The sequence below is a fragment of the Cucurbitaria berberidis genome, assembly GCF_010015615.1.
Source record: "Cucurbitaria berberidis CBS 394.84 unplaced genomic scaffold K460scaffold_1, whole genome shotgun sequence".
Taxonomy (NCBI): Eukaryota; Fungi; Ascomycota; class Dothideomycetes; order Pleosporales; family Cucurbitariaceae; genus Cucurbitaria; species Cucurbitaria berberidis.
In genome coordinates this window covers 745087-771314 of record NW_024468935.1, presented here as the reverse complement: position 1 = coordinate 771314, position 26228 = coordinate 745087, and the positions used below count along the sequence as shown (strand labels likewise).

Below are 26228 nucleotides of genomic sequence, written 5' to 3'. Positions count from 1 at the left end.
GAAATATCTCAATATACATAGTGCGTTGTGGAGAGCTTCGATGACTCGGGGCACTTCAATAGACTCCGGAAGCCTACTAGTTCATGCACATTCTTAGCAATCCTCTCCTCCACATTCTTTCGTAGCCAAATGACATTCCACCGAGTATACGTGCCTATATATATATCCTTTCTGGCCAATTATTCCACATACGACCATAGGATCTTGAATTCAGCGCTTCCCGTTCGCTCAGCGGTACTTAAGCAGGATACCGGCGGATTAGTAGTTAGGTGGGTGACCACTAGCGAATCCCCGCTGTTGTATGTTTTTTTTGCCCTTCTTTTTGTTCAAGCCCCTAGCCGTGGTCGATATCTTTCCAGCGAGTCTTTGCGGAATACCGTAAACTCGGCCTGAAGCGTGCAAGTAATCAAAGGACTGCCGGTTCCATAGTTAAGGCTGGTGATGAACATGCTAGACCTTAAATCTAACATTTCCCCTCCTATTTGCTCATCTGCCCCGGGAACTGGAAATGCAACTCTTTCATATCTCATAAAATAGCACGACCCACACATCCGTCATCTCAAGCTTTCTTGGCCGTAATTCGGTATCTATCTGGAGTGAGCCACATACGTCCAGTTTATGACTTGAACTTAACTGACAGGAATAACTTTTCTCTCGAATACACCTCTCTATCTGGGTCATCATCCACCTCTTGCACATTGAACAGTTTCCTTGCAGTCTTCATAAAAGTCAGATCCGCTCGCCGCCTCCTTTTGAAGCAAAAGTAGCACACTGTTTTGTCGCCAATCAGGTCCTTCAACGTTTGTTGCAGAAGTGGAAACGCAGGCTCAAAGTACACGCAGTCAGCGGCGAGGATGACATCCGGGTGTGACGGTAGCTGCGAAGGAGTAGGTGTACCCCAGTCGTATATCGATGCAGTGACACGCGAGCCGAGGTTGTTGAGAGCAATGTTCTGCTTCATGAGCTCAAACATGGGCTCTTGATCCGTAATGTGTAATGTTGTGTTTGTCTTGCAGCCTATCGCTACTGCGAGACCTACGAGACCTCCGCCAGCGCCCAGCTCTAGAACTTCCTTGTCGACGAGATCATCTCTGTGCTTTCGTAGCATGTACTTGCTGAGCACCATGCCTGCCGGCCACAGCTGCCCGCCGCATCCATTTTTTAGATCCTCGTTCAGCTTGAGCGGCGCGGATAATAACCCGTCGAAGTCCACCTCGGACACACCAGCGGACTTGATGGGCGCCGAGGGCACGAGGCCTTGACTTACGCCAAAGACATCCGTCTCTTCGCTGTCAGACATTGCGGTAGTCAAGTTAGTAGTGGTATCAAGGACGCAGCCCTGGAGAGTCCAGGATGTGAAGGCCCAATTTTATCGTAACTAGGAACGGTTAGTGCGAACAAGTGGGGGGCATTCATCAACCTGGAAGCGCATCCAGATGCCTTATCTTATCAGCGCGTCAGCTTCCATGCTCCCAGCTTCACTCTGTCAACCAATCCTTTCTAGTTTCAGGAAGGGCTACGATGCATATCATACGCCTAAGTACTAAGCGTCATCGAAAGAGGAGCAGAGTCCCCTTCTGCCGGGGCGCGTTCAGCCGTGGTGGCTGGCTTGTACCAGCGCTACATAGAGAAGGCCTACCGGACAACCTCGTTCTAAATTCATCACTTCTGCTCCTCGTTTCTGCCGCCCATGCCATTTTTTCGCTGCTGAGAAGCTGAACTACTGCCACCATGGGTCTTCCTACAGATGTCTTGAAGGCGTGGGAGGCTTGCGACCGTACCGACACGCTCTTCGTTCTCGTTTGTTCTGTCTTCTGTATGTCTACCAAACTAATGACATTGCAAACTTTCGCAACGCGAGGATAATTCTATGCGTCCTCCATGATGATCGCTTACTTCTGCCAGGCTGGGGCATCATCCCCGCAGTAGGCATAGCCTACTCCGGATACACCACGCGCTCTAACTCTCTTGCAGCTGTCATGCCAGCCATTCTTGCCGTTACCGTCTGCTCCATACAATGGTTTTTGATCGGTTATACCCTGACATATGGGGAAGGAGGTGATATATTTGGAGATTTTACGTATGCTTTCCATAGAAACGTGCTTGCAGAACCGGTCGGCACGATACCCGCCGTACTGTTTAGTTTCTTCCAGTTAGTTTTCCAGGCTACAGTTTGTGCCATTGCTGTGGGAGGGGCTTGTGAAAGGGGACGACTGCTGCCCCTGATACCATTCATCTTCGTGAGTAATGGTTTGTAGAATATTGTTCTCCGCATATCTAACGTTGAGTTATAGCTATGGTCTACATTCGTCTATAATCCCCTCGCTCATATGGTCTGGGGAGGTGGCTTTCTAATGGACCTCGGTGTGGTGGATTTTGCTGGTGGCACGCCCGTACACATCAACTCTGGCGCAACAGCAACCGCAATGTCCGTCTACCTTTCGTATCCACTGTTCCGCTCGCGCAAGTCTTCGCTCCGCACGCCATCACATCTCGTGATACACCGGCCGGTCAATTCGCTTTGCCAGTTGCTCGCGATGATCAGTATCTGGGGTTCTTGGCTTGCTTTCGATGCTGGAACCACCTTAGCGTTCAACTTCAAATCCGTCATGGCGTTGTGCGTCACGAATCTATGTGCGGCTAGCGGGGCTCTAACCTGGATGCTATATACATATGTCGAGGTTGGGCGATGGAGTCTCGATTCCTGCTTCATGGGTGCAATATCCGGGCTCATTATGATCACTCCTTCGGCCGGCTTCATCGACACACCAACCGCCTTCTTTTTTGGCATACTAGGCGCTCTAGTCTGTCGACAAGCGCTTCGAATCAAGTTCACCGACTTGGCCCGACGCTGGCGCTGGGTCGATCATGGCGACACGTTCGCAACCCATTGCATCGGCGGTATTCTGGCGACAATAGCAACTGGATGCTTTGCGCGGAAGGAAGTCGCGGGCTATGATGGCGTCACGGAGATCGCTGGAGGTGTCTTCTTCGACGGCAATGTTCGGCAGCTGGGTGTGCAAATTGTTGAGGCTTCTGTTGGGTTCTTCTGGTCGTTCATTGGGAGCTATGTCATCTATGCACTCATCGACTGCGTGCCAGGATTCGAGGTCTTGGCTGAGGATAAGTGGGTAAACTCTAAAAGATAATTGCGTGCAAATACTGATACATCACAGGGATATCATCGCCGGTTTAGACGCCAGCCAGATGGACGAGGAGACGCTCTGGACAGAGACCCAAAAGTACTATCCGTACGCGGAGCGTGAGGGCGAGCTGCACCTCGACTAAGTTTTGATACATGAAGCGGACGAGATAACGCAACGCTGATTGTCTATGGCTATTTTGAGTGCCTAATGTAGATCTTTCTAACTGTCTAGAGAGTCTTACGCAATAGCTCGACCCTAAATGTCACCACATACTTACAGTCTAAATATGAAACATGTTTGCGTACTTTGACAGGCTTGCTGGTGTCTAGAGTCATCATCCGTTTAGGCTGCGTTGCAGCTAGCGAAACCCTTCGTCACCCCCAATGTCACATTCCTCCATCGTACCAAGACACGCGGTTTCATATCGCCGAAGAGAGAGATCTACTAGCGTCACAATAGCAGTAAACTAAGCAAAACGCAAGCCCTATCACCCAAAGCTTAATGCTCGTATCGCGCCTCGTCCCGTACGCAAGCAATCACGCGCCAACCGTCATGCTGTATTATTCAATAAGAACAACAGCCCCACATTGAGAACGAATGCATAATCGCAATGCTACTGATTGGATGCCTTCGTAGATGAGAAGCATGAAGGGAGGGTTAAACTTCGGCGGACCTTACTCTTTTCAGCCGACTACGTGCGTCGCGCTAAGACAAAGTACGTATGCCGGCCCCGAGGTCAACAAAACTATACTGACCGCCTACGGAGACGCGTAGACACAGTGTTGGCTGCAGGTCTGTGGGCGTGCTGCTGCAAGGGCGAGCTATATGGCAACGTCGTGCTTTGGAATGTACCGCTTTTGATTGGCGAGCCGAGTATTACGTAGACATCGAGAAGGGAAGTGGCGTCTTCGAATGCAGGCCCTGTGGAGTTTCGAAACGACGAGGCATGAGTATAGTGTGCTAGCTTGGGCAGAGAGAGCCCAATTGCTCTTAGTAGTTTGCACTCTGTTAGAACTCACAATTTCTTTGTAGGTACTCTGGTCTATGAGATATGTTGGAGAAGAGACACCCAGGAAGAGTGCGTTTTTCATGGACGGCTAGTATCTGAAGGAGACAAGAGTACAGCCAGATCTGAAGTCCAAGTTCCCCAGGATCAGCTCCTGCAATGTCCACTGCCGCGCTGCCAAGCCGGGGGTCTAGCGCCTTGCGTATGCTTGTGACGACGAGTATAGTGAACGAGGCTGTACAACAGGCAAACAAGCCGGGGTGACGATGTTGTTTCCCACTGCGATAGGGGCCACTGCTTCCATGCAGTGTACAAGGACCATAATATAAAACTGGAAGCCCTCGAGCTGTTGAGAGTATCACCACCACCAACCAGTATCCTCACTTCTCTCATCCTTCATTAGCCTCGTCTTTCGGGTTCATTTACAACTCTTGCTTCTACCGTTTAAGCATGAAGTCCGCCATCCTCTCCACCCTCGTAGGTGCAGCTATGCTCTTCCAGGCCTCCATCGCCCACCCTGGCCAGAGCGCTGAAGAGAATGCGCTGGAGATCGCCGAGCGTAGGGCTTATCTGGCCAACAACAAGCGCTCGTTGGCCCACTGCGCGGAGAAATTGAAGGCTCGTGGAAATGATGCTGCGATGCATGCACGCAGGAGTGTTGCCGTGGAGAAGTTGAGGGCTAAACGAGCCATTAGCCAAGGTACGTCTTAACCCCGTTAAACAGTCCCGTGGACAAAAGCTGATGAGTGGAATAGCGAAACCTTACCTCCGAGTGCGAGACGTTGATTCCGTCCTCGCCACCTCCCATGCCTCCAACCTCACCGGAGTCACCGTAGACACCGACCCATCTATCCTCTTCGCAAGCAACAACTCCTGCATATTAACCCCCGAAGTAACCCAAGGCCCGTACTGGGTTCAGGGTGAACTTGTCCGCGAAAACGTCACCGAGAATCAAGAAGGTGTGCACTTGACACTCGACATCCAAATCATCGATGTCACCACCTGCGAACCTGTGCCGCAGGCTTTCCTGGAGATCTGGCACTGCAACTCCACGGGTGTGTACTCTGGTGTCGTTGCCAACGGCAACGGCAATACGAACGATACGACGAACCTGGACAACACCTTCCTTCGTGGTATTCAGCAGTCTGACGATGATGGTGTTGTGGTGTTTGATACGCTTTTCCCAGGCCACTACACCGGCCGCGCGCCGCATATTCACGTCATGACCTCCCAGGACGCAACCGTAAACGCCAACGAAACCCTCTCCGGCGGTTCCGTCACCCACGTAGGACAAATGTTCTTCGACCAGGACCTCATTTCGCTCGTCGAACAGCAGGAACCGTACGCCAGCAATACACAAGAGCTCACCACCAACGCCGAAGATTCCATCCTTGCCGAAGAAGCTGCGACCGTGGACCCACTCATCGAGTACGTTCTCCTGGGTGATGATGTGTCTGAAGGTCTCTTCGGATGGCTATCATTTGGAATGGACACGTCGAATTCGTTCAATATTACGCCTGCTGCGTATCTCACTGAGAATGGTGGTGTTGCAAATGCGAACGCTGGTGGCGGTATGGGCGGTGGCCCCCCTAGTGGCTCCGGTGGCCCACCGTCTGGTGTTAGGCCAACTGGCTCTGGAATACCGACCGGTGCGGTCGCCGCTGCCAGTACTGGCTTGAGCACTGTTGTCATCTCTTCGACGCCTTCTGTTGCAAGTGAGGTTGCCTCGATTGCTTCAGCTTCTGTTGCCAGTGAGATTGCTTCGAGTGCTTCAACTTCCGGTACCCAGTCTTACAAGGCAGCAAAATCTAACGCTCCTCAACACGGCAATGGAAGTCCTGCAAAGGGCCATGGTCAAGGCTCACAGCGAAATGGCAAGCAGCAGCAGCATCAGCAGCATCAGCAGGGGCCTCCTCAGTAGGACTAGCAGGAGGACGTCTCCGAGGCTAAATGGCTGCGTGTGACACGTTTTAGCCTTGGTTAAGAGATAGGGTATCCACTAGCGGCGTGTAGTGGATGGTAAACTGGAGGTGTGTCAGAAAAGAGTATAGCATAGAGCGCAAGTTCTACTGCAGCGAACAAACTTTACACACTCGCTTAAGGGGAATTGGTAGTTACCTGTATATTATTTCAAGACTTGAATTGCATCTTCGTTGTTTCCGAAGAACCGAGCTGAATCTTGCTTCGTGTCCTTCCTCGTTCTGAAGTATGCCCGTCAACTCCCGGGAGTCTACAAGGCCAGACTCGCTGTCTTGCAACTCCCTGATGTATGATCCTTGCTCTTCAGTCCTCCAACGCCTTCAGCCCGTCCACCAACGCAGCTAAGCTCTTCACCCTCGTATGCGTCCTCGGATCCTCGGATCCTCCTGCCCCTCCCTTCTCCTCCTTCTCCGCCATCTCTGCAACCAACTGTCTGTCCACCTGCTCTTTATCCAGCACCCTACGCGCCTCATCCAGGCCCCCGATATCACGAACGTGCTGGTACCCCATATTCTTCAACGTCTGCAAAGCAATATTGGACCGTCTTCCAGACCGACAGTAGAGCGTGATATCGTCGTCTTTGGAGACGTCGATGCCGCGCGCAGCGTATATCTCGGGCAATTGGTCGATGATTTGGAACTCGATGTTCACGGTGGGTGCTATATCGCTAGCGAGCGCACCGGATGCGAATTCAAGGGGAGAGCGGACATCGACGAGGAGGTGTTGCGGTGAGGTCATCGTGGACGGGTGCTCGTCGCGGGGTTTCGTGGTTGGCGATCTGGAGAGACAGGGAGGGGAGTGGTCAAACTTCAAAGGTGCCGCGGGGGTCTCGCGCACTACGCAGACCCACTTGGGCGTCGACTTACTTTGGGAATCACGTAATTGGAACTTGTATAAATCGCGTGGGAGGCATTGCACATTGGCACTCGTTTATTGTTGGATGATTGCTTTCATTCGTGCAGCGCAATCGGCAGATTGAACTCCTGATGCCATGCATATGCGCATGGTACATGACTATACAAGAACACCTCGTCTCTTCCCATCTTCCCTTTTATCGTCGATGCTTTTATCCGCTGACCCCAACACTGCATTCGTTGCTTTGATAGCATTTCCATTTCCCTCTAACGCCAATCACCCAGCTCGATGTGCTTCGAGAAGCTCCCAAAATGGGGTTTAACATTAACAAATAATGGGCAGATGCTTGATCCACCGTGATAAATGCCCCCAAAAAAGAAATCGCTCAAGTGGTATAAGGTAAGTAAGGAAATCGAGCATTGGTATCGTGACTGTCCGTGACAGAATAAAAAGATATAACAGTAAAGACGCAAACATTAGGTATGTTCATGGCCGAACGCCTTGTGAAAATATAGGGAATGCCGAACCGTTATCAGGTATGATCCACATAGGTCAGCCGTATAAGAATGGCGCATTGAAGCGCTGTACAAGTGTTCATCAACCCCGGAGGTTGCTTGTAGAGAAGTTGAAGTTCAGGAACTCGAACTTGTCCTTGGTATTGGTGCGGCTGTCTGCAGAGAACATGCTCTGTGCGCTATTGTCGACGGATGGTGAACCTCTTGTGGAATGTTGAGACTCCCTTGGTTCGAGGAGTAGAGAGCGACGGTAGTAGCTCTGTACGTTTGCCTGGTCGCTGGAGCGGACCCGCTGAATCTGCGTTTCCATCCAATCCTGCATCTCTGGGATGGCAGCCAGACGATACGGAACCTGGAACGATTGCATCTGAGCAATGATCTTGGCAGTCTTCATGTGTTTGTCGAAATTGATGACCGAAACGCTGTCGCGGCCAGAATCACCGGGGAGTTGCCGCGTGGTGCCGTTGCCGACGTCGATGAATGTCAGGTCTGTCAAATAGATGCCAACAAATGGAATGCATGGAGCGACATGGTTTTGCAAACGCTGGCGAAGTACAGCGTAGTTGCGCCCGACGTCGGTGATCGTCTTCAGTTCATCTAGGCGAGCTTTTGTTTTCGCAGATACAAGTTCCCAGGTTCTCTTCAGGCGCGTTACCATCGAGGAGTTGAGAGAGCAGATGATGGCCATGAGCGAATCGTAATTGTTGAGCTCTAGGCATTTTGCTGCAATCTTGACCCATTGCTTGATCATGATGGATCGCTTCTTTGCATCCTCAAGATGCAAGATGGTATCTGCTACCAAGTTTGCCAAATCAGTTGAAAGAGTCGACATTGCTTTGACGTTGTGTGCTTTCGAGTCGCCCTTCTTGGTCCACTCCAAGGCAAGGAGTTCCTCTGGTTGTATAGCGCAGAATAGCCTCGACTCGATGATGGTGAATTGCCTTGCTAGCTCAAGAGGATCAAAGTCAAGGATACTACTTTGTGACTTGCCTTCCTTGCTAGCGCGTAGTGCGTTGAGTTGACTTTTAGTCATATTCGAGGATGGAACGTTACTGTCAGCAGGAGTGAACACCGTGTGTGAGACTCCCGTCTTGCCGATGGCAGAGACTAGGCGCGGTACAAGAGCTCCTGCTCGAACTTCGGTTACCTTGGAGGTAAGTTCCGCTAAGCGTTTACCAGCCGCAGGCATAGCCCCCCGTAGCTTTCCCGTAGCGAACGCGAGGATTATACCCAAGGCGGCAGAGTCGCTATCTCCTGACCAATGGGTTTCCAACCAACCCTTGAAGACATTGTAGACTCGCAGACGGACTGGCACTCCGACTGATTGGCTGTCCCCAATATAATCGAAACGATCGATCAGACATCGGCAAAGTTCTACCGGGGTGGTGAAGAGACGGAACGTGAGGAAGAAGGCAGTGACAAACATGGCGTCTGGCGTAGATTCGTATGTGGTAAGCTGCTCCACAAGAGCTGGGAGAGACCCGCCGGAGATTTGACCTTCCTTGTTGTAGATGAGCTCATGCACGTAGGTGGTCTCCAACAGATGCTCTTCACCGGCCGCGACGTCCTCGCTTGCCAGAGACCGAAGCTCTGATGAACTGCCAAAGCTGCTAACCAATGTCTGAGTGCTTTGCTTCTTCAATGGCGAATGTTCAGGAGTGGTGGCCCTTGTCGATGTGTGAGAAACGACGCTTCCAGAACCAGCTCGCATGCTGAAGTGGTAGCTACTGCTCAAGTCGGTTACGGAGACGTTGACACTGTCGGTCTTGGCCGAACTGGTGAAGGGCCCACCAGTGATACTGACAGGGCTGTCGAGAGTCTCGGTTGCGCTCAGTGGGGGTAAAATTGAAGTTGGTACTGCACCAAGACCCGGCAGTGATGATCTTGAAGATCTGAACGAGACCGCAGTGGGACTTTCCACGATGACAGCAGGTTGGGCAGGTCGTAGGCTCGCTCTATTATTCTCCACAGGCGAAGGCTGCGGGACCTCGGGCAAAGGCTTTGATTCAGAGATGACTAGTGGAGGCGGAAGTTGACGTTCTTCAGCCGGCGGGGCGGGAAGTGGTTTATTAGTCTCTAGTGGCGGTTCCGACAGTCTGAGCGTCTTAGGCCTGTCCTCTTGTTGTTGTTGTTGTTGTTGTTGTTGTTGATCGACTGATGGAAGTTGCTGGAAGATGGCTTCGGATAGTCCCAAGCCCGCCACTTCGAACTCGAAATCCCCTATCCTCTCGATCACAAGCCGAGCTTTGGTAACACAGTCACCAGCAGACCGAACGCAGCTCGTGGCAGCGGTAACGAGTTGCTTCCCAGAATCTGGCGTCACAACCTCTCCAACTACCTCAGCGTCGGTAGCAGAGAACATGTCCTTTGTCGCTTGTACAAGTTCGGTCAGTCGTGCGTACATGGTGTCTCGGGCTTCTTCTAGTGGCTGGGACCTTCTGGAGTCGCGTTCCCATACTTCCTCCACAACTACGAGTAATTGACGACACGCAATGACGGATTGCTGGGTGATATGCGCGAGCTCTTCCGACGAGCGCGATTGTAGGTGCAACCCAATAAAAGAACCAATAAAGCCCAAAAAAGCGTCTTGCGCGGTGTTCAGCCGCTCGGAAGCAAGATTTCCTTTGCGCGCACCTTGAGATTTTCCAGTGTAAGACAAACGGTGGGTGACCGAGAGTCGATGTACTTGACATTGAGACTGAGGAGGTAGGATGGGCGAATGCAGCGAGTCTGGCTCCGAGGGTAGAGAAAAGGCAACTGAGAGACGGTTGAAGTTACGTGATAGCTGACTTGTTGCGGAGTCCCAGTCTTCGTGCGCGGAAAATACTCCTTGTGTAACGGGGGATTCGCAAGCATTCGCCGGGAGGGTGTCTTCGCCCGTTCGGTGTGATGTTGGTGGCGGTTGCACAGCAGCGTCAGACGGCGGAGTCAATGGTCTTTGAGCCGTGGCATCACCCAGCTCAAACAGTGACAGCGCCACTGCATCCGTGGCCCAAATGTCAAGAAACCGGACGGCTCTGGTCACGAGCTTGAAGGACTTGAGTACGAGCTCGTCCATATGCTCAAACACTGGCACCGGCGCGTCGTTTGATTGCAGCGTCTCCTGCAGCACTTTGGCCGTCTTGACGAGTGTAGAGAGATCACCTAGGAGACCTTTCCGCATTCGTCGCAGACCGACATGTGCGACAATGAGACGCGAATCTCTTGACAAGCAGCCAGTCCTCTCCTACACGTGGTCAGTAACGACTCATAGACACGCATATGCGATAGAGTATGTTGCACCACCTACAAGGAAGAACCTGATTCCGGCAATCATGCCCCTTACATAGTCTTGTTTTGTGAAGGCGAATAGGTCGCCATTCTCACCAGCACGAACAAGATCCCACAGATGGGTTAGAGCGTTTAGTAAACTCCGGATGGTGGGGTGATCATAGGGCTCGCAATAATTGGTGGGTAGCCATCCACGAGCTCCAGATGCCAGTAAAGTACCGTCTGCCCATCCATTTGGGTGCACCGAGTGGACCAAGATAACATCCCCTTGCTTGATTGCGACAGTGATGGAGGATTCGTCGGTTGACGACGAGACGGTGGAGCCTGGACTGTAGTGATAGAAGGCGCGTAGGTAGTTGTGGAAGATGGGTTGCGGGGGAGGCTGCTGGACCATGGCCTCGCTAGACGTCTTGGGCGTCAGAGGCGGAGATATTTGCGACTGCGACTGCGACCGGGTCGAGTGCGTTCCTCGTGAGGACGACTGGCGACTGTGCCTGAATACATTGACCTGCGATCTTGGTGGTTTTTGTATGTTCAAGGGCGCAACGACTGCACTCGAGTTCCTGTCCATGTCTTCTTGCTCCAACATGTACTCGGCCATGTCGAAGGTAGCAGGGGTGAATGACCACTGGGCAAGTTATGTCGGGGAGTTGCGTGGCCACAGGCAAATCGCTAATTGAGCGTCGCAGGTCCACTGGTACGCGTATCGAGCATCTAGTCAAGGCAAGTAGGTGACGCCGGCCGAACCGTAGGCCGATTGTCGATAGTTGACGGTAGGTGGGTGGGGATGAGTGGAAATGGCGTCTCTGCGGGGTAGATGGTTTGGTGTTGGTGTGCTGCTGTTGTTTTCTTTGCTGTTGCGAGTGTTATTATTATTGTGTTTGAGCCAGAAAAGCGAGGAATGACGATGATGGCACCAGACCCGTCGGCTAGGAATGCGGAGAGAAGGACGCGACCAACGGAGGACAGGCTACCCGTTGCGACGATGATAGGTCCGGGCGAGGATGTGAATGGTGGTGAATGACAATTGGCGGTTGGCCGTGTCGCAAAGTGCAGCGAATGAGTGATTCTGGCGTGAAAGTAATTACCTATTTGGGACGCAGGCCGACGAGTAAAGAGTGGTGAAACAGCTTGCCAGACGGGCTGTACGTGGGGAGAGGCTGGGACAGACGTCGTTTCCGTTACGCAGAGATGGGACAGGGCGAATTGTGCTCGTGGATTGTACTCAGACGCGGACTGTCTCTCGTCGACGGATCCAGCTGGTCGAGAGGCGTTGGATTGGATTGAATGCTAAGGAGGGACAGGCGAAGGCTTGAGAGGAGTAGCGAAGCAGGAGCGTCGCACTTTCTAACGGCGATCAAGAGAGGAGGGGGGAATGGAGAACAACTGGAGGGCTGCAAGGGTCGGGGAGCCTGCCTGCCTCTGCAGGGAGAGGAAGGACGTGCGGAGTTGGGGTTTCTTCTCAACGGTCGTTCGGTTCCTCGAGGGTAGTCGCGACCCAAGCGAGGAGGGGATGGGGAAGGCGAAGGCGAAGGAAGGGGAAGGAGCGACCAAAAGAATAACCACGACTACTACTGCTACTGCTGCTGCTGCTACTATACTCGACGCGTTGCCTGCAAGCAGACGATAGTATACAATGCAAATGAGGATATGCGCAAAAGCTGCGGGGAGTCCACGACCAGGACACGGCGTCGTTATTATCACATCACATATCGTCCCACGGCCCACGCCATTTCGAGAAAAGCGCTACAGTACTTGACGAGCGATAGTTGACGCATGGACGTGGCGGGCTGTCAGGGCCATGCCAGGGGTGCTTCAAGCCAGGGCGCGCGCTGGTGGAGCTGCGGCCTCGTAACCACCCAACCTCGACACACCAATGTAAAGACAGTCTATACCCAGCCCTTTCGGCAACACGACCCCGATTCGTGACGGGCGGGCCACCGTTCGCTGCCCTTGCCCTGTTCCCTAATAAACGTTGTTGCCTCAGCAGATCGACTTTCTTGGCCAATATATGCGAACCCCGTCCGACACGTCGACGTGGACGTGGACGAACAGCATTTGCCTCCCCCTCCCCCTCCCCCTTCTCCATGGCTGCTCTCAATCCCTCCATCCCTCTAAACAACCCACCCAATGCCAAGGCCCATGACACCTGTGACAGCTTCACGCTACGACTCGTGTGCTCCGTCAGGTCCCATGCAGCAAAAGGCCCACGCAGTTGGCACACCATTGAATACGGCCGTCTGCATGACAGCCCGTAGAGCACACACCCAGAAGCGAACCAGGCCCCTGCAGCGCGAGGCTTGCACGCCCCCACCGCCGTCCCTTGCCCCGGTTCACCACCTCGACGCCTGTAAAGGGCAACGATCCGCTCTCTGCTCGAGCCATGCCGACGGCTTAGGCTCCCCGGTTGCCACGGTCAACGCCTTCAATCAATCCGGAGCTGCTCTCCCGCACTCCTGCACCGCTTCGGGCTCTTCTACTGGCCCGATGCTCCAATGTTCAAAGGATCCCAAGCCATTAGCTGCGGCACTGCAAGCCGCTCGTCAAATCCCTCGAGCCTGCAAAGGTACGCCTAATAAAAACCATGCCAACCAAGGTACTCTTCGCTTCGCTCTCGTCTCATCAGGAAAAACGCAACCTATGGCTGCGCGCGCTCCATACAGAGCTCTTGGCTGTCATTTTCCCCGACAAGGGACATCAATCTTCACTACGTGGGGTGTTTGCACTAGCCCAATTCAGACCCCCATCAAGACCCATGGGCCCTGCAGTAGCTGTGATGTATTGGGCATCTTGCAGCTCACCACGCCGACCTGATGAAAGCGACAATATCTGGCAACCAACATAAACTAGACACAATACTCGATAGGCAGGCACTCTCACGTGCACTCGGAAACCGGCCTGGTTCAACTGCCCCCAACAGTCATCGCCTCGCGGTGAAATATGCGGCTGCGGGTACTCGTCACATCCGCAATTTGTCCTGAACCTTCGCTTCTAGTGTCGCTGAAAAGAACAAAGTTTAATGCCTAGACAACTCATGCGCGGGGTAGGAACGCGGTTCCAATGCAGAAATACAGTTTCGAATCACGACTTGTTAGGAGCGCATGTCAAAGTAACTTTCCAGTGTGCTCTTGGGCGCGTCGCTTGACCTACAGTAGCTCCAGATCTAAACGTCACTACGGGATCAACCGCGTATGAGGCTCCCGAATGCCCAGCTTCCGGAAATCTCTTTGCTGCCGGGGCCTGAAACAGACGCAGTCGCCGACGATTTTAGTGCAATCGCAACTAGCAAATAGCTCCACATGTCAGACGCGTACGTCAGTCACAAACTGAGGAGCTAAACATACCCGAGGATGATCCTTGTCTACAAACTGCTCGGTCAGCCTGACCCCCAGCAATCCACATGGCCTCCCGTACCATACAACTACAATATGCAGTTTGCACGTGCGATTAGTTATATGCATTGCAGATTTTTATTTTATTGTAGCCTTGAGATTTAAGCATGGAGCAGGAACAACCGAGTGTTACACTGTAGTTACCAAAATACACTTTATCGACACTCGAACTAAGTTTGTAGCTACGCAAACCTAAGGAGTCGTCTCTCGGCAGATGCATTCGTACCGCTTTCTCTACGTCATGGCTTCTTTAAAGTTTCTTGCGAATAGCACGACAGCAAATTTTTACGTCAGGCCAGAGTTGCAGTTCAGCTATCAACTATCAACAAGCCCGACCACCCTAACAGCGGACGACGCTTGTTCGCATCAAGGCCGGCTCTATTAAAGACCTTAGGTCTCATATCTTGTCCTAATTGATCAAGTCCGATCTGTACTATCCGCCGATCTCCACACTTGAGCGAATGTCGACATGCGGCCCTTCTTCCTCGTTAGAACCCCGAACCCGATCTCGCCCGATTAGCTTTTAGCGAGGATAGGGACCGCGTTGCCCGAGGGTGAGACCCCCTTATCGTTCGAGCGGCACCTCCTACGATACAGCGGATTTGATAACTTCTCTCCACTTCCTAATCAAGGCCGCTGGTCTCCTCTGCAAAGCTTCCAAAAGCCATCCTTGGCGAAACCCATAAGCATGACTGAATCAGAAGCAGAATGGTACACTACTGGCGCTATCAAGCATTGCCATCTACCGAGATGCACTTTAGTCACCGGTATAAATGCGCCGACTGCAGAGCATTTCCTAATTCTCTAAACGACCTCACTTTTGGAATTCTGAAAAGCTGGGCACGTTGCGATCTACCGGAATCCCGTTAGCATGTAAACTTGTGTGAAGATCCTCTCCCCAACAGACTCGGCAGGTATCAATACTCCGCTCCTTCGCAATGTCCTTTCTGTCTAATGTCCTATTGATGCCCAGCCCAACGCCCGAAACAGCACCTTCATCACCGCTCGCGCTTCCGTTCCACGTGCTCACCAACAACGACCGCCGGACAGCAAGGAGCGCACTCCGACCCCCGGCCCCGAATGGCCAGGCTTAGATGCACATGCACCGAGGCTAAGGAAGCGCAGGCGGATCCAAACCCCTTTCGAAGGAGACATTGAAGTCATGTGAGTGAGACACCACGCGGAACCGTAGGATTGAACACAAATTATGAGCGCTGGGCTGCGGCACAGTCGCAAGAGCTGCACATCTGTCAAGAAGCTCCAGTATCAGCCTGCGCATAGACAAGGTCGTGGTTTCTTCGGCTAGCTGTGAGCAATTAAAAAACACACGGTTCGTCCCAGCCCCTCAACAGAAAGATCACTTGAAGGAAGATTCTCAATGGCTTTCGTAATTGAACAGTAGCGTTGCGAGTCAAGTCGTCCGAAGACATCTTTCTCATCGTCCGGTTCCAACGGATGCATTTGTCAACGCGACGCGAGTCCCAATTGCTCCGAGTCAAAGCGCGGGGGGATGAATCAGCATAATTGAGCATACGAGAGGCATTACGATGGGTCGAAATGAAGTTTGGCGCTGTACCGTCTCACTCTGTCCCAAAGTCTTGCATCTATACAGCAACTGCCTGTATATATCTCCACTAGGTAATGATGATACTTGAGATTTCACAGAGCGTTCTAAGCGTTTCACCTTTGCCACGGCCACTTTCTACTCGTTCAATACGATGTACATCTCATGATGAATCAATTCCGACACCACAATCACCTCACCTCCACGCCGAAACGTTACCCGTTCTAGTACCTGCCAAGCATGCCCCTCATTCCCCCTTGTGCGCCCCTTGCATACACCCCATGCCCTCATGTATCTCGTCACTTTCTTCTCGACTCTGGCAGACCGGGTCGATGGACTCGATAGACGCGTAGGTCCGAATGATCGTCGATCCTCCAGCGCGCCCTTGAGATCTTCCACGATTAGAATTACCAAGAGTTGACTATTGATTCGGACCGGCAAAGACAAGAACATGGCTAGAAGTCAAAAGACGGTAGTTGGGCCTACGCAAACTTTTCGCGTCTTAACAGCCAGCCCTCATTGCGGGGCAAGCAGCCTGAAAGACTGATCCGTTCAAAAGGCATAGTTGACAGCCCCAATACCGTGGTCCATGGCGCGGGGCTTTTCGTGCAAAGCTTGCACCTGCAGGACTACGCCGCATGCCCTTCTATCACATCATCACCACACATAGTTGCCAGCTCAACGGTTCTTCAGGACTACGCCTCATATCCCTCAATCACTCCACCGCCACACAAAATCGCTCGCTCAATAATTTGGCAGGATTCTAGTGGAAATTAGGGCCATTCTGTCCAGGACAGTGGCCTTCGGTTCGTAGAAGTTTGTCGAGCGTATTTTGCTATACTTGTAGCAAACCACGACTTCCTTGCTCCTCGATTACCTGAGTGCCTGGGCACCGAAGGAACGCAGAATCCACTGTCTCGATCAAGATCTTCACAATCTACATTATTGTGCCCCACACCCGGCAAAGCGGTAGAGAGCCCAACCACTCCACTATGTAGCCGCAGTACCCAATTTTCATCCATTAAATCACCCAAGCTAGTTATTTCGTACCTGCGTCCTCGTGTATGCAACTGCAAGGTAGGGTACGTACAAACTGCAGGGTTGGAGTGCGATCTATTCTCTTAGCACCATCAACACTTTCCATCACATTCTAGCCTCCTCTATCAGGGTTTTTCGCTCATGACAGCAATTGATGCTCGCTCGCGCATCGAGACATGAACCAGCCGATCAGGTACACTTGTTATAAGGAACGTCCTACGAGCTCGAAGCTAATCGTCTCGCGTCTCCAAATCTCCAAATCTCCAAATCTCTTCCCGCTCCCGGGTCTGCGTTTCACCACTCCGAAAGCAGCCATCGCGACCCGCTCCGCCTCGTTCTCAGTGGAGGAAAAACCACCACGAGCTCTTTTGACAGCCGTCACGAACTCTAATCTCCTCTGCACTTTCTTTTCTACTTCACCTAGCAGCAGATCATCCTTGAGGCGTCTCACTTCCTTCGATTCATGTACGGAATATACTTCAAAGGGTAAGTTGAGGGTCAAGTGTCGATTTATGATATGAGCACCCTGGCAAGTTATTGCAGCATTGCCGTTATAAAAAAGCATGCATCATGATATTAAGAATGGGTCTTGAGAGGAGGGTGGAGATTTAGGGATGGGGATATGCCCACGGCGAGGATGTATCCACACTGTAGATGGCTCCAAATACAGAAGATGAAAAGCAACATGTCTCCCACTGGCTGAGACAAAAGTTGACCGATCAAGTCGAATCACCAGTCCAGTCTGACAACAATGACAGTTTCGGGGTACGCGAATGACGGCGCGCGTCTACGATCCTTTATGGTGGTTTCCAATCAACAAGTCGCCAACGGTTCGCAACGAGTCAAAATCTTTATGCAAGACATCCGAGAAAGTTTGATCTTGTACCAAGCATCCCAGTACTCTCGTATCGGAGAGAAGGAAGGAACCCCCGGGCACAAGATTATGGAATCAACAAACAATTACACCAGCGTACCGGTACCGGTGCGGCAGCAGCCTGCGCGTTGACTACGCGTTGGTCATGCGCTCCAGCAGGTCGCCGAAGATCACGCTGTTGTCCATGCGTCGTCGACCTGATCCTGCGACGCTCCCCACGAGTCAGACGCGAAATCTCCGAATGAAAAAGGACAAAGGCACGACAAAAGTTTTTCTCAACCCAGTAGCTGGATTAACTCGGACATCACGCTCACATCGCAGAATTGGTGTCGGATCGACATAATGACATTGATGTATCGTGTCTCTGGATTAAGATTTGTTTGAGAGACGGTTACATCAGAGTGCCGGGATCTCACGCAAAGAGAAGGTGGTATGTATATCGCACCTCTTAGCTTGCCATGATCGCCTATGCTTTGCGGAAGACCCCAGCCCCAGAGATAAAGACAATAGCCTTGGACCGTCAGATGACCTATTCCAGCAGCGATCTCTGCTACTCCTGTACTGACGTCCTCGTCCTAGTGAATCTCCTACAGCTTCTTCACACTTTTAAGCATTTTTAGGTAATACTACGAGAACATGGGTCGCTGCCCAGCTCTAAATGGAAGAGACTGTGGCCATCACAGGCGATGATAGACTTCCAAGTTGGCATGTAGTGCCCCATGCGGACAAGGTTGTCATGCACGTGTCAGTCGTGCATCTTGCATAGCGAACGCCTCTCGGAATCTTGTTCATCTGCCGCTGTCACACAACGCCTTCGCACCCCGCCGAAGATTCTGGCAGCCCGACTTCAGGGGTTTTCCTTGCTCAAGCTCGGCTCCATCATGCCTTGAAATTGAAGGCGTTGGAGCAAAACCATTTGTAAGTAGTAATGACTTCTGGATCTTGCCGACATGCTACAAAGAATATGTGTAATTCGTGCCCCTAAGACAGGTGCACAATCCCCGATCCACGAACTCGTAGGACGAGTTCCGCGTCCTAGCGATACGCTTGGCGTAGGCATTGTCTTGCGATACCAAAAGTCACAAGGCGCAGCGACAGGAGTCGGTGGATGGTGAGATTCGCTCTCAAACAACATGCGCTAGGCCCGTCGGTGCGTGATGCGAGTGTGACAGGTTCGAGACTGTACCCGAGGTACGGTAGCTGCCCAGTTGGCGGCCTGCCTGATGCAGGTGACAGGCCTTGACGACGTCCGCATCGGAGCGTCCATGAAGTGATGAAATGTCTGTCCTAGTTGTTTGTGCAACGGTGGGCGCATGTAGTGGCTGTTGCTGGCCCCTGGATGCTCATGTGCGAGGCGTTCATTGCATGTCCATCTCATCATCGTCATAATCGCCTGCTGTTCCAGAGTATCCATTCTCCAGCTCTTCTCGGTCCCGATCCTTGCGTTGCTGCTCGCGTGATGCTGCGATTTTCCTGTCCACTATTAGCCCACACCTCCCAGAGCATCACTCTAACCCATACACACCTCAAGCCATCAATAACGCCTGTAATAAATGACCTTCCTTCGCCAACTTCCATGCCCCCGACGCCATTCATCTTAAACCCACCCCCCGAATCCAGCACGTCAACGCCACTCCTCAACTTCGCCATCCTCACCTCCCTCAATCCCCTCAGCAACTTCCTTACATTATCTGGCTCCTCAAAATCGTCGCTCGCAGCCTCCAACAGCATCTCTCCCAACTCCAGCCAGTGATACGGTAGCGCATCTGGCGCCGCATCCGCCGTAGACGTCAGTAGGAATGGTGGTGAGGTAGGTAACGTGTTGTTCGACGGCTGTGGTGGTAGGCGCGGCGGTGGAGAGAAGGTTTCCTCGTTTTCGATTTCGTGGTCGAGGATTGCGGTGAGGGAGTGTGTGTTCAACCATGGTGGGGGGATGATGTTGGCGCGTCGTTGGCGCTTCAGAAGGAGGGCGAGCCAGAGGGGGATGTTGGTTCTGTGAGGCGGATTGAGAGGTTTTAGAGGGCCCTAAAAATATCAGTTGTCAGCCCTTATATATATAGACAGGTGAATGAAGTGAAGCATTGCGGGGGACCGAGGGGCAGACATACTCCAAGCAGCTCAAGTCCTTCGAGTCTTTGACGCGGTATGATAGTGATAAGTTCCATTTCGCACAAGAACGCAATTTCCGGGGGCGTCAGGCCCGGTGGGAGAGGCAATGCCATGGTATAGACGCGTAGAGATGTGATATCGAACTGCTGTCAAGCTTTTGGAGGTGAACACGCGCCGCGGAAAGTAGCCGGGTTCGGCCTAGCTTCTTCAGGAACACCCGCCGCGCCTTCTAGCCTCACAGATGCACGACATTATTCCTCCCATATCGCTCTTTCTAAGCAAATCTGTACGCGGAGACATATGTATTCCTTGCTGCAGGCATGGGCTCTGCCCGCTGCTCTTCTGGCAATCGTGAACCTTACGGCCACGTGGTATAATGTGGTCTCGAATAAAGTGCCAGAGCCCTATCTTGTAAGTGTCTATATTGCTCTAGTGACAGAATTCTAATCGTACGCTAGGACGAGTTTTTCCATGTACCACAAGCTCAGAAATACTGTATACGAGACTACTCGTGGGACCCCAAAATCACCACCCCTCCAGGCTTGTAAGACCACAGCACTAGCCCCTGAAACGAAGTCTTTTTGCTGAAGCGTTTAGATATCTTGTGAGCAAGTTTCTAGAGCCGTTACTCGGATGTGACACATCTTCTCTTCGAGCCTTGAATGCTGGAGCTCTTTGTCTTATATGCCCCTTGAGCTATGGCATACTTCGCATACTCCGAGGCCGTATCAACCCAGGTCAACAAGAGCCTATTGATGAAAAGACAATCGAAGAGAAATCGGTTGTTATTGATCCAACGATTGTGCTAGACGCTCACTCGGCTCTCAATATCGCCCTATTCCCACCGCTCTTCTTCTTTTCAGCACTATATTACACTGATGTCATGTCTACATTGGTTGTTCTTTTGAGCTACAGTGCTTTCCTGAAGAAAAGCTCGGCATCTGGGAGCATCCTCGAGAACATCAATGCTGTGTGTATCGGCATTATGGCACTTTTCTTTCGACAGACCAACATCTTCTGGGTGGCTGTCTTCCCAGCTGGCCTTGCAGTAGTCAACGCTCTCAAGGGGGACAATTTTTCAGCTGTGGGCACAACAAGAGGAGATACGAGCGCAGTAATTCGAAGAAGCTGGGATAAAGGTGTGATACATGATTGTTCCATACAAGATGCCCGACCTCAAGGTATGTTGAATGGAAAAAATCTACTGCTCTGCGCTATAACTGACTTTCACCAGATATCGCTTTGTTCTTGGTATCGTTACCAATTGCAGCTTTGAAAAACATATTCCTCATTATGAGGGTTGCCGTGCCATATATTACTCTTCTAGCGCTCTTCGTTACCTTCGTAGTTTGGAATGGTAGCGTGGTTCTTGGTAAGTCTCGCAGTACAAGTCGAGTAATTCAAAAGCTAACGTCAATAGGGGATAAATCAGCTCACACTGCTACCATTCACATTCCACAGATGCTTTACTTCTGGCCGTATATCGCATTCTTCTCCGCTCCGCTTATAGTAGGACTGCTACTTCAACCTCTTCTTCCGCTATTGCCCAAACCACTTCGCACGTTGTGCAACGACAATTTCAATATCTCTTCAAACATGGCGATGCCGACCGTTTTAATATCTACTCTGATTATCGTTGGTGGTCTGGCTGCCGTTCATTTTAACACCATAATTCACCCGTACACCTTGGCCGACAACCGACATTATGTCTTCTACGTCTTCCGAATCCTCCGGCAGCACCCAGCGATCAAATATCTGGCGGTTCCGGTATACTTCGCGTGCGCCTGGTTAACTATCCAATCGCTTGCTTCGTCTCGCGATGGCGAGGAGACTACTAGATCAAGGCGCATCGCTCGTCCAACCAGCGACAAGGCTGATCGTCCGCCCTGCCAAGTCAGCTTCATTACTATCTGGTTGGTCACCACTGCCCTTTCTGTAATAACAGCCCCGTTAGTGGAGCCTCGTTATTTCATTGTTCCGTGGATCATCTGGCGGCTGCATTTGCCTTATACTCCAGCTTCACTTTCGAAAGACAAGACAGCTGGCAAAGTGTCATATGATATGCGGCTAGGGCTAGAGACAGTCTGGCTATTGGCTATCAATGTTGTCGTAATGTACATATTCTTGTACAGAGGCTTCGCATGGCCTAGCGAGCCTGGCATGGTGCAGCGATTTATTTGGTAGAATCGAACAGCATCACGACTTATCCGCGGGCGTCGACTACTCGGCCGAAAAGAAGGTCATCCATGCGAGACAGCGTCTTGATAAACCAAGCCACCGATTTATTTCAGTGAAAATTAGAACGATCTATGAGCATGGTATTCTATAGCAATATTCAGCGGGAGGCGCTCTTTCTGAGCACTTCGAAGCCTCACGCACAAAGAGCAGCAGAGTGCGCTCAGACTCCTCGAACCTTGGAGGACTGTTTGGAAGGAGCTCTCGAGGTTAGTTACCTTGATCGCGTAAGCGGTATTCATCAAGGGAACTGCGTCAATGTTATACTCTTTCTCTCGAGGAAACCGACAAGCCGTAGGAAGTACACGACAAATCTCAAGACTCCAGTGTAGAACACCCAGGATTGCGACTTGCGACCCTCGACTGCCATTTTGATGTTCACTATGGTCTGACTCTCGTTCTTTCGTGTTACTGGCCCCACTCATGTGTTTTACTGAACTTCCGCCTTATTCCATTCAGATGAGAACCGCAAGTTCCGATATCTTCCTTGCAACGTGACGAGTTCAGGGCGAGCGAATTGCCAAATACGCCTTGAATCTAATCGCAAAGGCACAGCCAAGGGCGTGGGCGTAGTCCCCAAAATCCCGCTTAAAAAAGTCTAATAACTAGAGCGTCTCAGCTACTTGGATTCAGTCTACACACCAGATCTCTCCACCCAAGAATGATCCACACGGCGATGTACCCGCACTTTAGGGTACTTCCGATGAATCTAGCCCTATTTGGCCCCGAAAAATACCCTCCTGGTCATTGAAGATGCTACGCCATTTTGGATATAGCGCTGCTGACCACGAGCGATATTTAGGCAACGGCCAAGGCCAATCAGAATATGCCGCGACTGCTAAGCTATCCCAAACAACCTATCCATGCTCTTCAGCCCCGCCTATTCCCGAGGACAAAGATGCAGCTGCCTTCAGCAGCCTCGAATCTATCTGGCCAGCAAGTTTCCCATGCATCAACTCAGCAGACCTGGAGCCGGCGTTTTCGACTGGAGAGTCGCTTCATTTGGATCCTTTGGTGAGCGGTTCCACATCTACACAGCTCGATGAGCCTTACAGAAGGCCCACGTATGACTTGAAGAATCATGTCCAGCGCATGTGCTAAGTAAAGACAACTCAGAACTAACTTGACGTTTCAGAACACTCTCTTCTTCAGAAACTGCACAAGTACTGGCATCGCGGCTGTGCCGTCTGTTCATCATTCATTTGGCACGACTTGGAACCACTATCCCCATATCCCTATTCCCTCCAGGCAACAGTCTATCATCTACGAACCAGTAGGATCTATCGGAACACACAGAGCTCCAACCTTATCCATTTCCAGCATCAGTGGCATGCAATCATATTCGTCTGAACCCCGACTCAAAGATGATTCATTATCCGACGATAGCTGCCAGATGACAGAATCGTCAACGACATCTAGAAAAAGATCTCAGGACACCCCCAGAGATGGTAGGGCCGACTCCATAAGTCGAATGGAGCGCCCTTTGAAGTTAATGCGGACCGACAGGCATTCAAGGAAACGACGATCCTCAGGTGGATTCCAGGGCGCGCTTTCATTTCAAGGTGTGAACCTCACCGACGATCAACAGGACGAGGATTACAGCAATCTGAGCACCTATCAAAGAGGTTCAGAATATTTGACAGCCAAGCAAAAAAAGTTTGTCCGGCATTGGTTTGAAACCTTTGCATGTTCTGACTCTCGACTCGCCCGCTCGAACGAAGCCATGAGCGCGTTAGCAACACTCATCCAAGCTCGACCCCAAATTGTATATGAATATCTGAACAAAACTTACCCAAGCCTCAGCAACACTAGCCCGTCTTCAGCAAATCAGCAGGTCGATACCCCTTCCCTGCAGCAGTGCCTACCCGTAGAACCTTACGTTCTCACAACAGCAAACGCCCACCTCCCTCCTAGCACACTGTTTCTCGTTGCCAAATACATCACCGCATGCCGGCGCCCACGTCCCCGCACCGACGGCCGCCGCAGCGTAAACACGGGCCCCTATCGCTGCACCTTTGGCTGCGGGTACCGCACCAAGCGTGCCTTTGACTGGCGACGCCACGAAGAAACGCACGAACCGCAGGAGATATGGTTGTGTACCTTTTGCTGTCAGCCTGACGGCAAAAAGGAGCCTTTCATGGTAAGCCGCAAGGACAAGTTCCTCAAGCATGCAAAGGAGAGCCATAAAGATTGGATGCCAGAAAAGGTGCTGGAGCTGAGCAAGGTGGATTACAGACCGAGGGGAGATTTGGGGTGTCCGATTTGTGGGTGGAAAAGCGAGGGGGAAGGGGGCTGGGATGCGCGGTGTAAACATGTGCTGGGGCATTTCGAGGATGAGGTTGAGCGGGGTTTGCGCAAACCGAGACTAGTATCTGTTGAGGGTGATGGAGTGAAAGTCAGCGTCGAGGGGAGTGTTGCTTCGGAGAGTGTGTTGAGTGGTGGTAGTGACGATGAGGATTGCGGCATGCTGGACTGAGTTCGTTTAGACTTTACGGACTGATGAATGAGTTTTCTCTTTAGATTTCCTTGTTCTATACTGAATATGTTCATCGCGGGCTGGTGCCTTTTAGAATTTGAAAAAAGATTTTGCTAGATTAGTTCATTACAATCAGATACACGACAACAGTTTGAGCAGATTCACGTCGAGATTGTTCCATCGGAAGATAGTCGTAGTATATAAATATATTCCTCATCCCTACCAACGCGTTGTAAGAATATGCTTTCTCTCTCTCCCACCTTGTATCTCACAGTAAACCCAACACATGAGCATAATGTCCAACCCTCCTCTACACTTGCCACCACACTTCTACCTCTCCCGATTCTCATACCAATCTCCCCCATTATCCTTGCCAAAGAATCTCTTAAACCCCTTGGACACAGCATGTGTAACGCTAAAGTCGTTGAACAACCACTGATTCGCATGGCGGCCATAGTACTTGAATTCCTTATCACCCTCACTGCGAGAGCTATCCTGCGTATCCCGACGACTGCGTTTATTAACGCGCGGCTTGGAGAAGTTCCCCGGTGCAATCTCGACGCTTTCGCGCTGCGTCTTGCAGCTGGGTGTTGCGGAGACGATTTCCAGGCGCGACGACGACATGTTTGAGTCGGTGCTGCTTGTTGTCGACATGGTGGGGGACTTTGTAAAGTGTGGGAGACGCGAGATTTGGCTGTCAAGGGAGGTGGCTCGGGCTCGTCGGTGGGACATTGTTGGAGCGTTGGGAGAGTCTCCATTTGTTTTGGGAGAACCGAGCGTGTTGAGGCTTGTGGTCGAGTCTCGAGCGTTGGTGGGTTGGGCGTAAGTGACTGTCATCGGCAATGTCTTATTTATTTTATTCTTCTTGGTGGTGTTGATGACGTCGATGTGTCTAGTTGATATTGTTTTGTTGTGGTAGCCTTGTGTTGGAATGTGCGGTTTGGTGTGATGCTCGAGAAGATGAAGATAAGCTCTCGTGCTGAAGAAGCACTTCTACGCAGGAAATCGAGCTGGTATATATGCTTCCTCTTCCAACTTCGCCAAGTGTCCATATCTCAGCATCCACGCAGTCAAGACATGATTCCCGTTCCCAAGCTTCCCAAGTGGGTCACCGGTTGACGCATCAATCCTACCCATCCTTCATTTGACCCATCTTTCAACCCAACCACAGGCCAAACGCTCTGCTATTCCCGACTTGGTATGCATTGATTGCCCTATCATTACTAGGAAGAGCAGGCACATGACTTTGCAAGCAAGAAAGTGAATGTCAGCCTTACGCCGCGACGGCTAAACGGCAGGACGTGCGCACTAGCCACAACAGCCACACCCAATCTAGTGCCTCTCAGTGAGCCTCAGATGCAAGGCCGCGAAGCACGTCCTGCAGTATGACATCGTTGTTAATCTGACTGCTAGGCGGATGGTCTCGTGCCATTATTGAAGACCGGAGAGGCTCCGATCTTGCAAACTAGTGGTCAGAAGGGGTTTGGGGTTGGTTGTAAGAAGGTTGGTGCCACTCAGTGGTTACGTAGAGATGCTTGTTGAGCCGCGCATCCACTGCACGAGCCACATGAGGCTGTCATTTCGGTCGGCGAAGAACAGCGGACACCGGGGATTACCGGGGACGAGCTCGAAAGCGTCGATATAGCCGGCTCCTGGAATACGAGGTACAGGGTGAAGCGAATGAAAGCCTGGGAGACTTCGATGTAGGTGAACGGTTCGAGACGCCGAGCATGCTTGTGCGCGGAGATAAGGTGCTTGGATGACACAC

At 51.6% G+C, this 26228-nt stretch overlaps 12 protein-coding genes across 12 annotated transcripts; 6 read left to right on the top strand and 6 right to left on the bottom strand.

The window, feature by feature from the left end:
• The first annotated feature begins 26 nt into the window (after positions 1-26).
• On the top strand, positions 27-504 carry K460DRAFT_4777 (uncharacterized protein). Its single transcript, XM_040938446.1, has one exon. The coding sequence runs from the start codon at positions 130-132 to the stop codon at positions 391-393; it is 264 nt and encodes an 87-aa protein (XP_040792415.1). The 5' UTR covers positions 27-129; the 3' UTR covers positions 394-504.
• Positions 278-1323, bottom strand: K460DRAFT_411659 (uncharacterized protein). The gene is made up of 2 exons (XM_040937485.1): positions 639-1323; positions 278-587 (listed from the first exon to the last, which is right to left on the bottom strand). The coding sequence occupies exons 1-2, from the start codon at positions 1298-1300 to the stop codon at positions 560-562; spliced, it is 690 nt and encodes a 229-aa protein (XP_040792414.1). The 5' UTR covers positions 1301-1323; the 3' UTR covers positions 278-559.
• A 225-nt stretch (positions 1324-1548) lies between these two features.
• K460DRAFT_360699 (Rh-like protein/ammonium transporter) lies at positions 1549-3440 on the top strand. The gene is made up of 4 exons (XM_040932316.1): positions 1549-1816; positions 1906-2240; positions 2295-3127; positions 3177-3440. The coding sequence occupies exons 1-4, from the start codon at positions 1732-1734 to the stop codon at positions 3286-3288; spliced, it is 1365 nt and encodes a 454-aa protein (XP_040792413.1). The 5' UTR covers positions 1549-1731; the 3' UTR covers positions 3289-3440.
• Positions 3441-4602: 1162 nt separating this feature from the next.
• On the top strand, positions 4603-6073 carry K460DRAFT_269901 (aromatic compound dioxygenase; the record flags this gene model as incomplete). Its single annotated transcript, XM_040927612.1, has 2 exons — positions 4603-4852; positions 4908-6073. 2 exons carry the CDS (start codon positions 4603-4605, stop codon positions 6071-6073), a joined length of 1416 nt encoding a protein of 471 aa, XP_040792412.1.
• A 362-nt stretch (positions 6074-6435) lies between these two features.
• Positions 6436-6870, bottom strand: K460DRAFT_349991 (uncharacterized protein; the record flags this gene model as incomplete). Its single annotated transcript, XM_040931465.1, has 1 exon — positions 6436-6870. The coding sequence occupies one exon, from the start codon at positions 6868-6870 to the stop codon at positions 6436-6438; it is 435 nt and encodes a 144-aa protein (XP_040792411.1).
• Positions 6871-7584: 714 nt separating this feature from the next.
• K460DRAFT_349990 (ras guanine-nucleotide exchange protein Cdc25p) lies at positions 7585-11373 on the bottom strand (the record flags this gene model as incomplete). The annotated part of the gene is made up of 2 exons (XM_040931464.1): positions 7585-10728; positions 10792-11373. The coding sequence occupies 2 exons, from the start codon at positions 11371-11373 to the stop codon at positions 7585-7587; spliced, it is 3726 nt and encodes a 1241-aa protein (XP_040792410.1).
• A 1529-nt stretch (positions 11374-12902) lies between these two features.
• Positions 12903-13586, top strand: K460DRAFT_349989 (uncharacterized protein; the record flags this gene model as incomplete). Its single annotated transcript, XM_040931463.1, has 2 exons — positions 12903-13338; positions 13399-13586. The coding sequence occupies 2 exons, from the start codon at positions 12903-12905 to the stop codon at positions 13584-13586; spliced, it is 624 nt and encodes a 207-aa protein (XP_040792409.1).
• Positions 13587-18373: 4787 nt separating this feature from the next.
• On the bottom strand, positions 18374-18943 carry K460DRAFT_4628 (uncharacterized protein). Its single transcript, XM_040938441.1, has one exon. The coding sequence runs from the start codon at positions 18773-18775 to the stop codon at positions 18488-18490; it is 288 nt and encodes a 95-aa protein (XP_040792408.1). The 5' UTR covers positions 18776-18943; the 3' UTR covers positions 18374-18487.
• Positions 18944-18998: 55 nt separating this feature from the next.
• On the bottom strand, positions 18999-19862 carry K460DRAFT_269981 (DNA replication complex GINS protein PSF2; the record flags this gene model as incomplete). The annotated part of the gene is made up of 3 exons (XM_040927614.1): positions 18999-19120; positions 19164-19665; positions 19749-19862. The coding sequence occupies 3 exons, from the start codon at positions 19860-19862 to the stop codon at positions 18999-19001; spliced, it is 738 nt and encodes a 245-aa protein (XP_040792407.1).
• A 187-nt stretch (positions 19863-20049) lies between these two features.
• On the top strand, positions 20050-21933 carry K460DRAFT_272542 (glycosyltransferase family 59 protein; the record flags this gene model as incomplete). Its single annotated transcript, XM_040927809.1, has 5 exons — positions 20050-20160; positions 20208-20293; positions 20347-20930; positions 20984-21121; positions 21170-21933. The coding sequence occupies 5 exons, from the start codon at positions 20050-20052 to the stop codon at positions 21931-21933; spliced, it is 1683 nt and encodes a 560-aa protein (XP_040792406.1).
• An 804-nt stretch (positions 21934-22737) lies between these two features.
• Positions 22738-24460, top strand: K460DRAFT_349987 (uncharacterized protein; the record flags this gene model as incomplete). Its single annotated transcript, XM_040931462.1, has 2 exons — positions 22738-22998; positions 23120-24460. The coding sequence occupies 2 exons, from the start codon at positions 22738-22740 to the stop codon at positions 24458-24460; spliced, it is 1602 nt and encodes a 533-aa protein (XP_040792405.1).
• Positions 24461-24790: 330 nt separating this feature from the next.
• On the bottom strand, positions 24791-25114 carry K460DRAFT_349986 (uncharacterized protein; the record flags this gene model as incomplete). Its single annotated transcript, XM_040931461.1, has 1 exon — positions 24791-25114. One exon carries the CDS (start codon positions 25112-25114, stop codon positions 24791-24793), a length of 324 nt encoding a protein of 107 aa, XP_040792404.1.
• Between the last annotated feature and the right edge of the window lie 1114 nt (positions 25115-26228).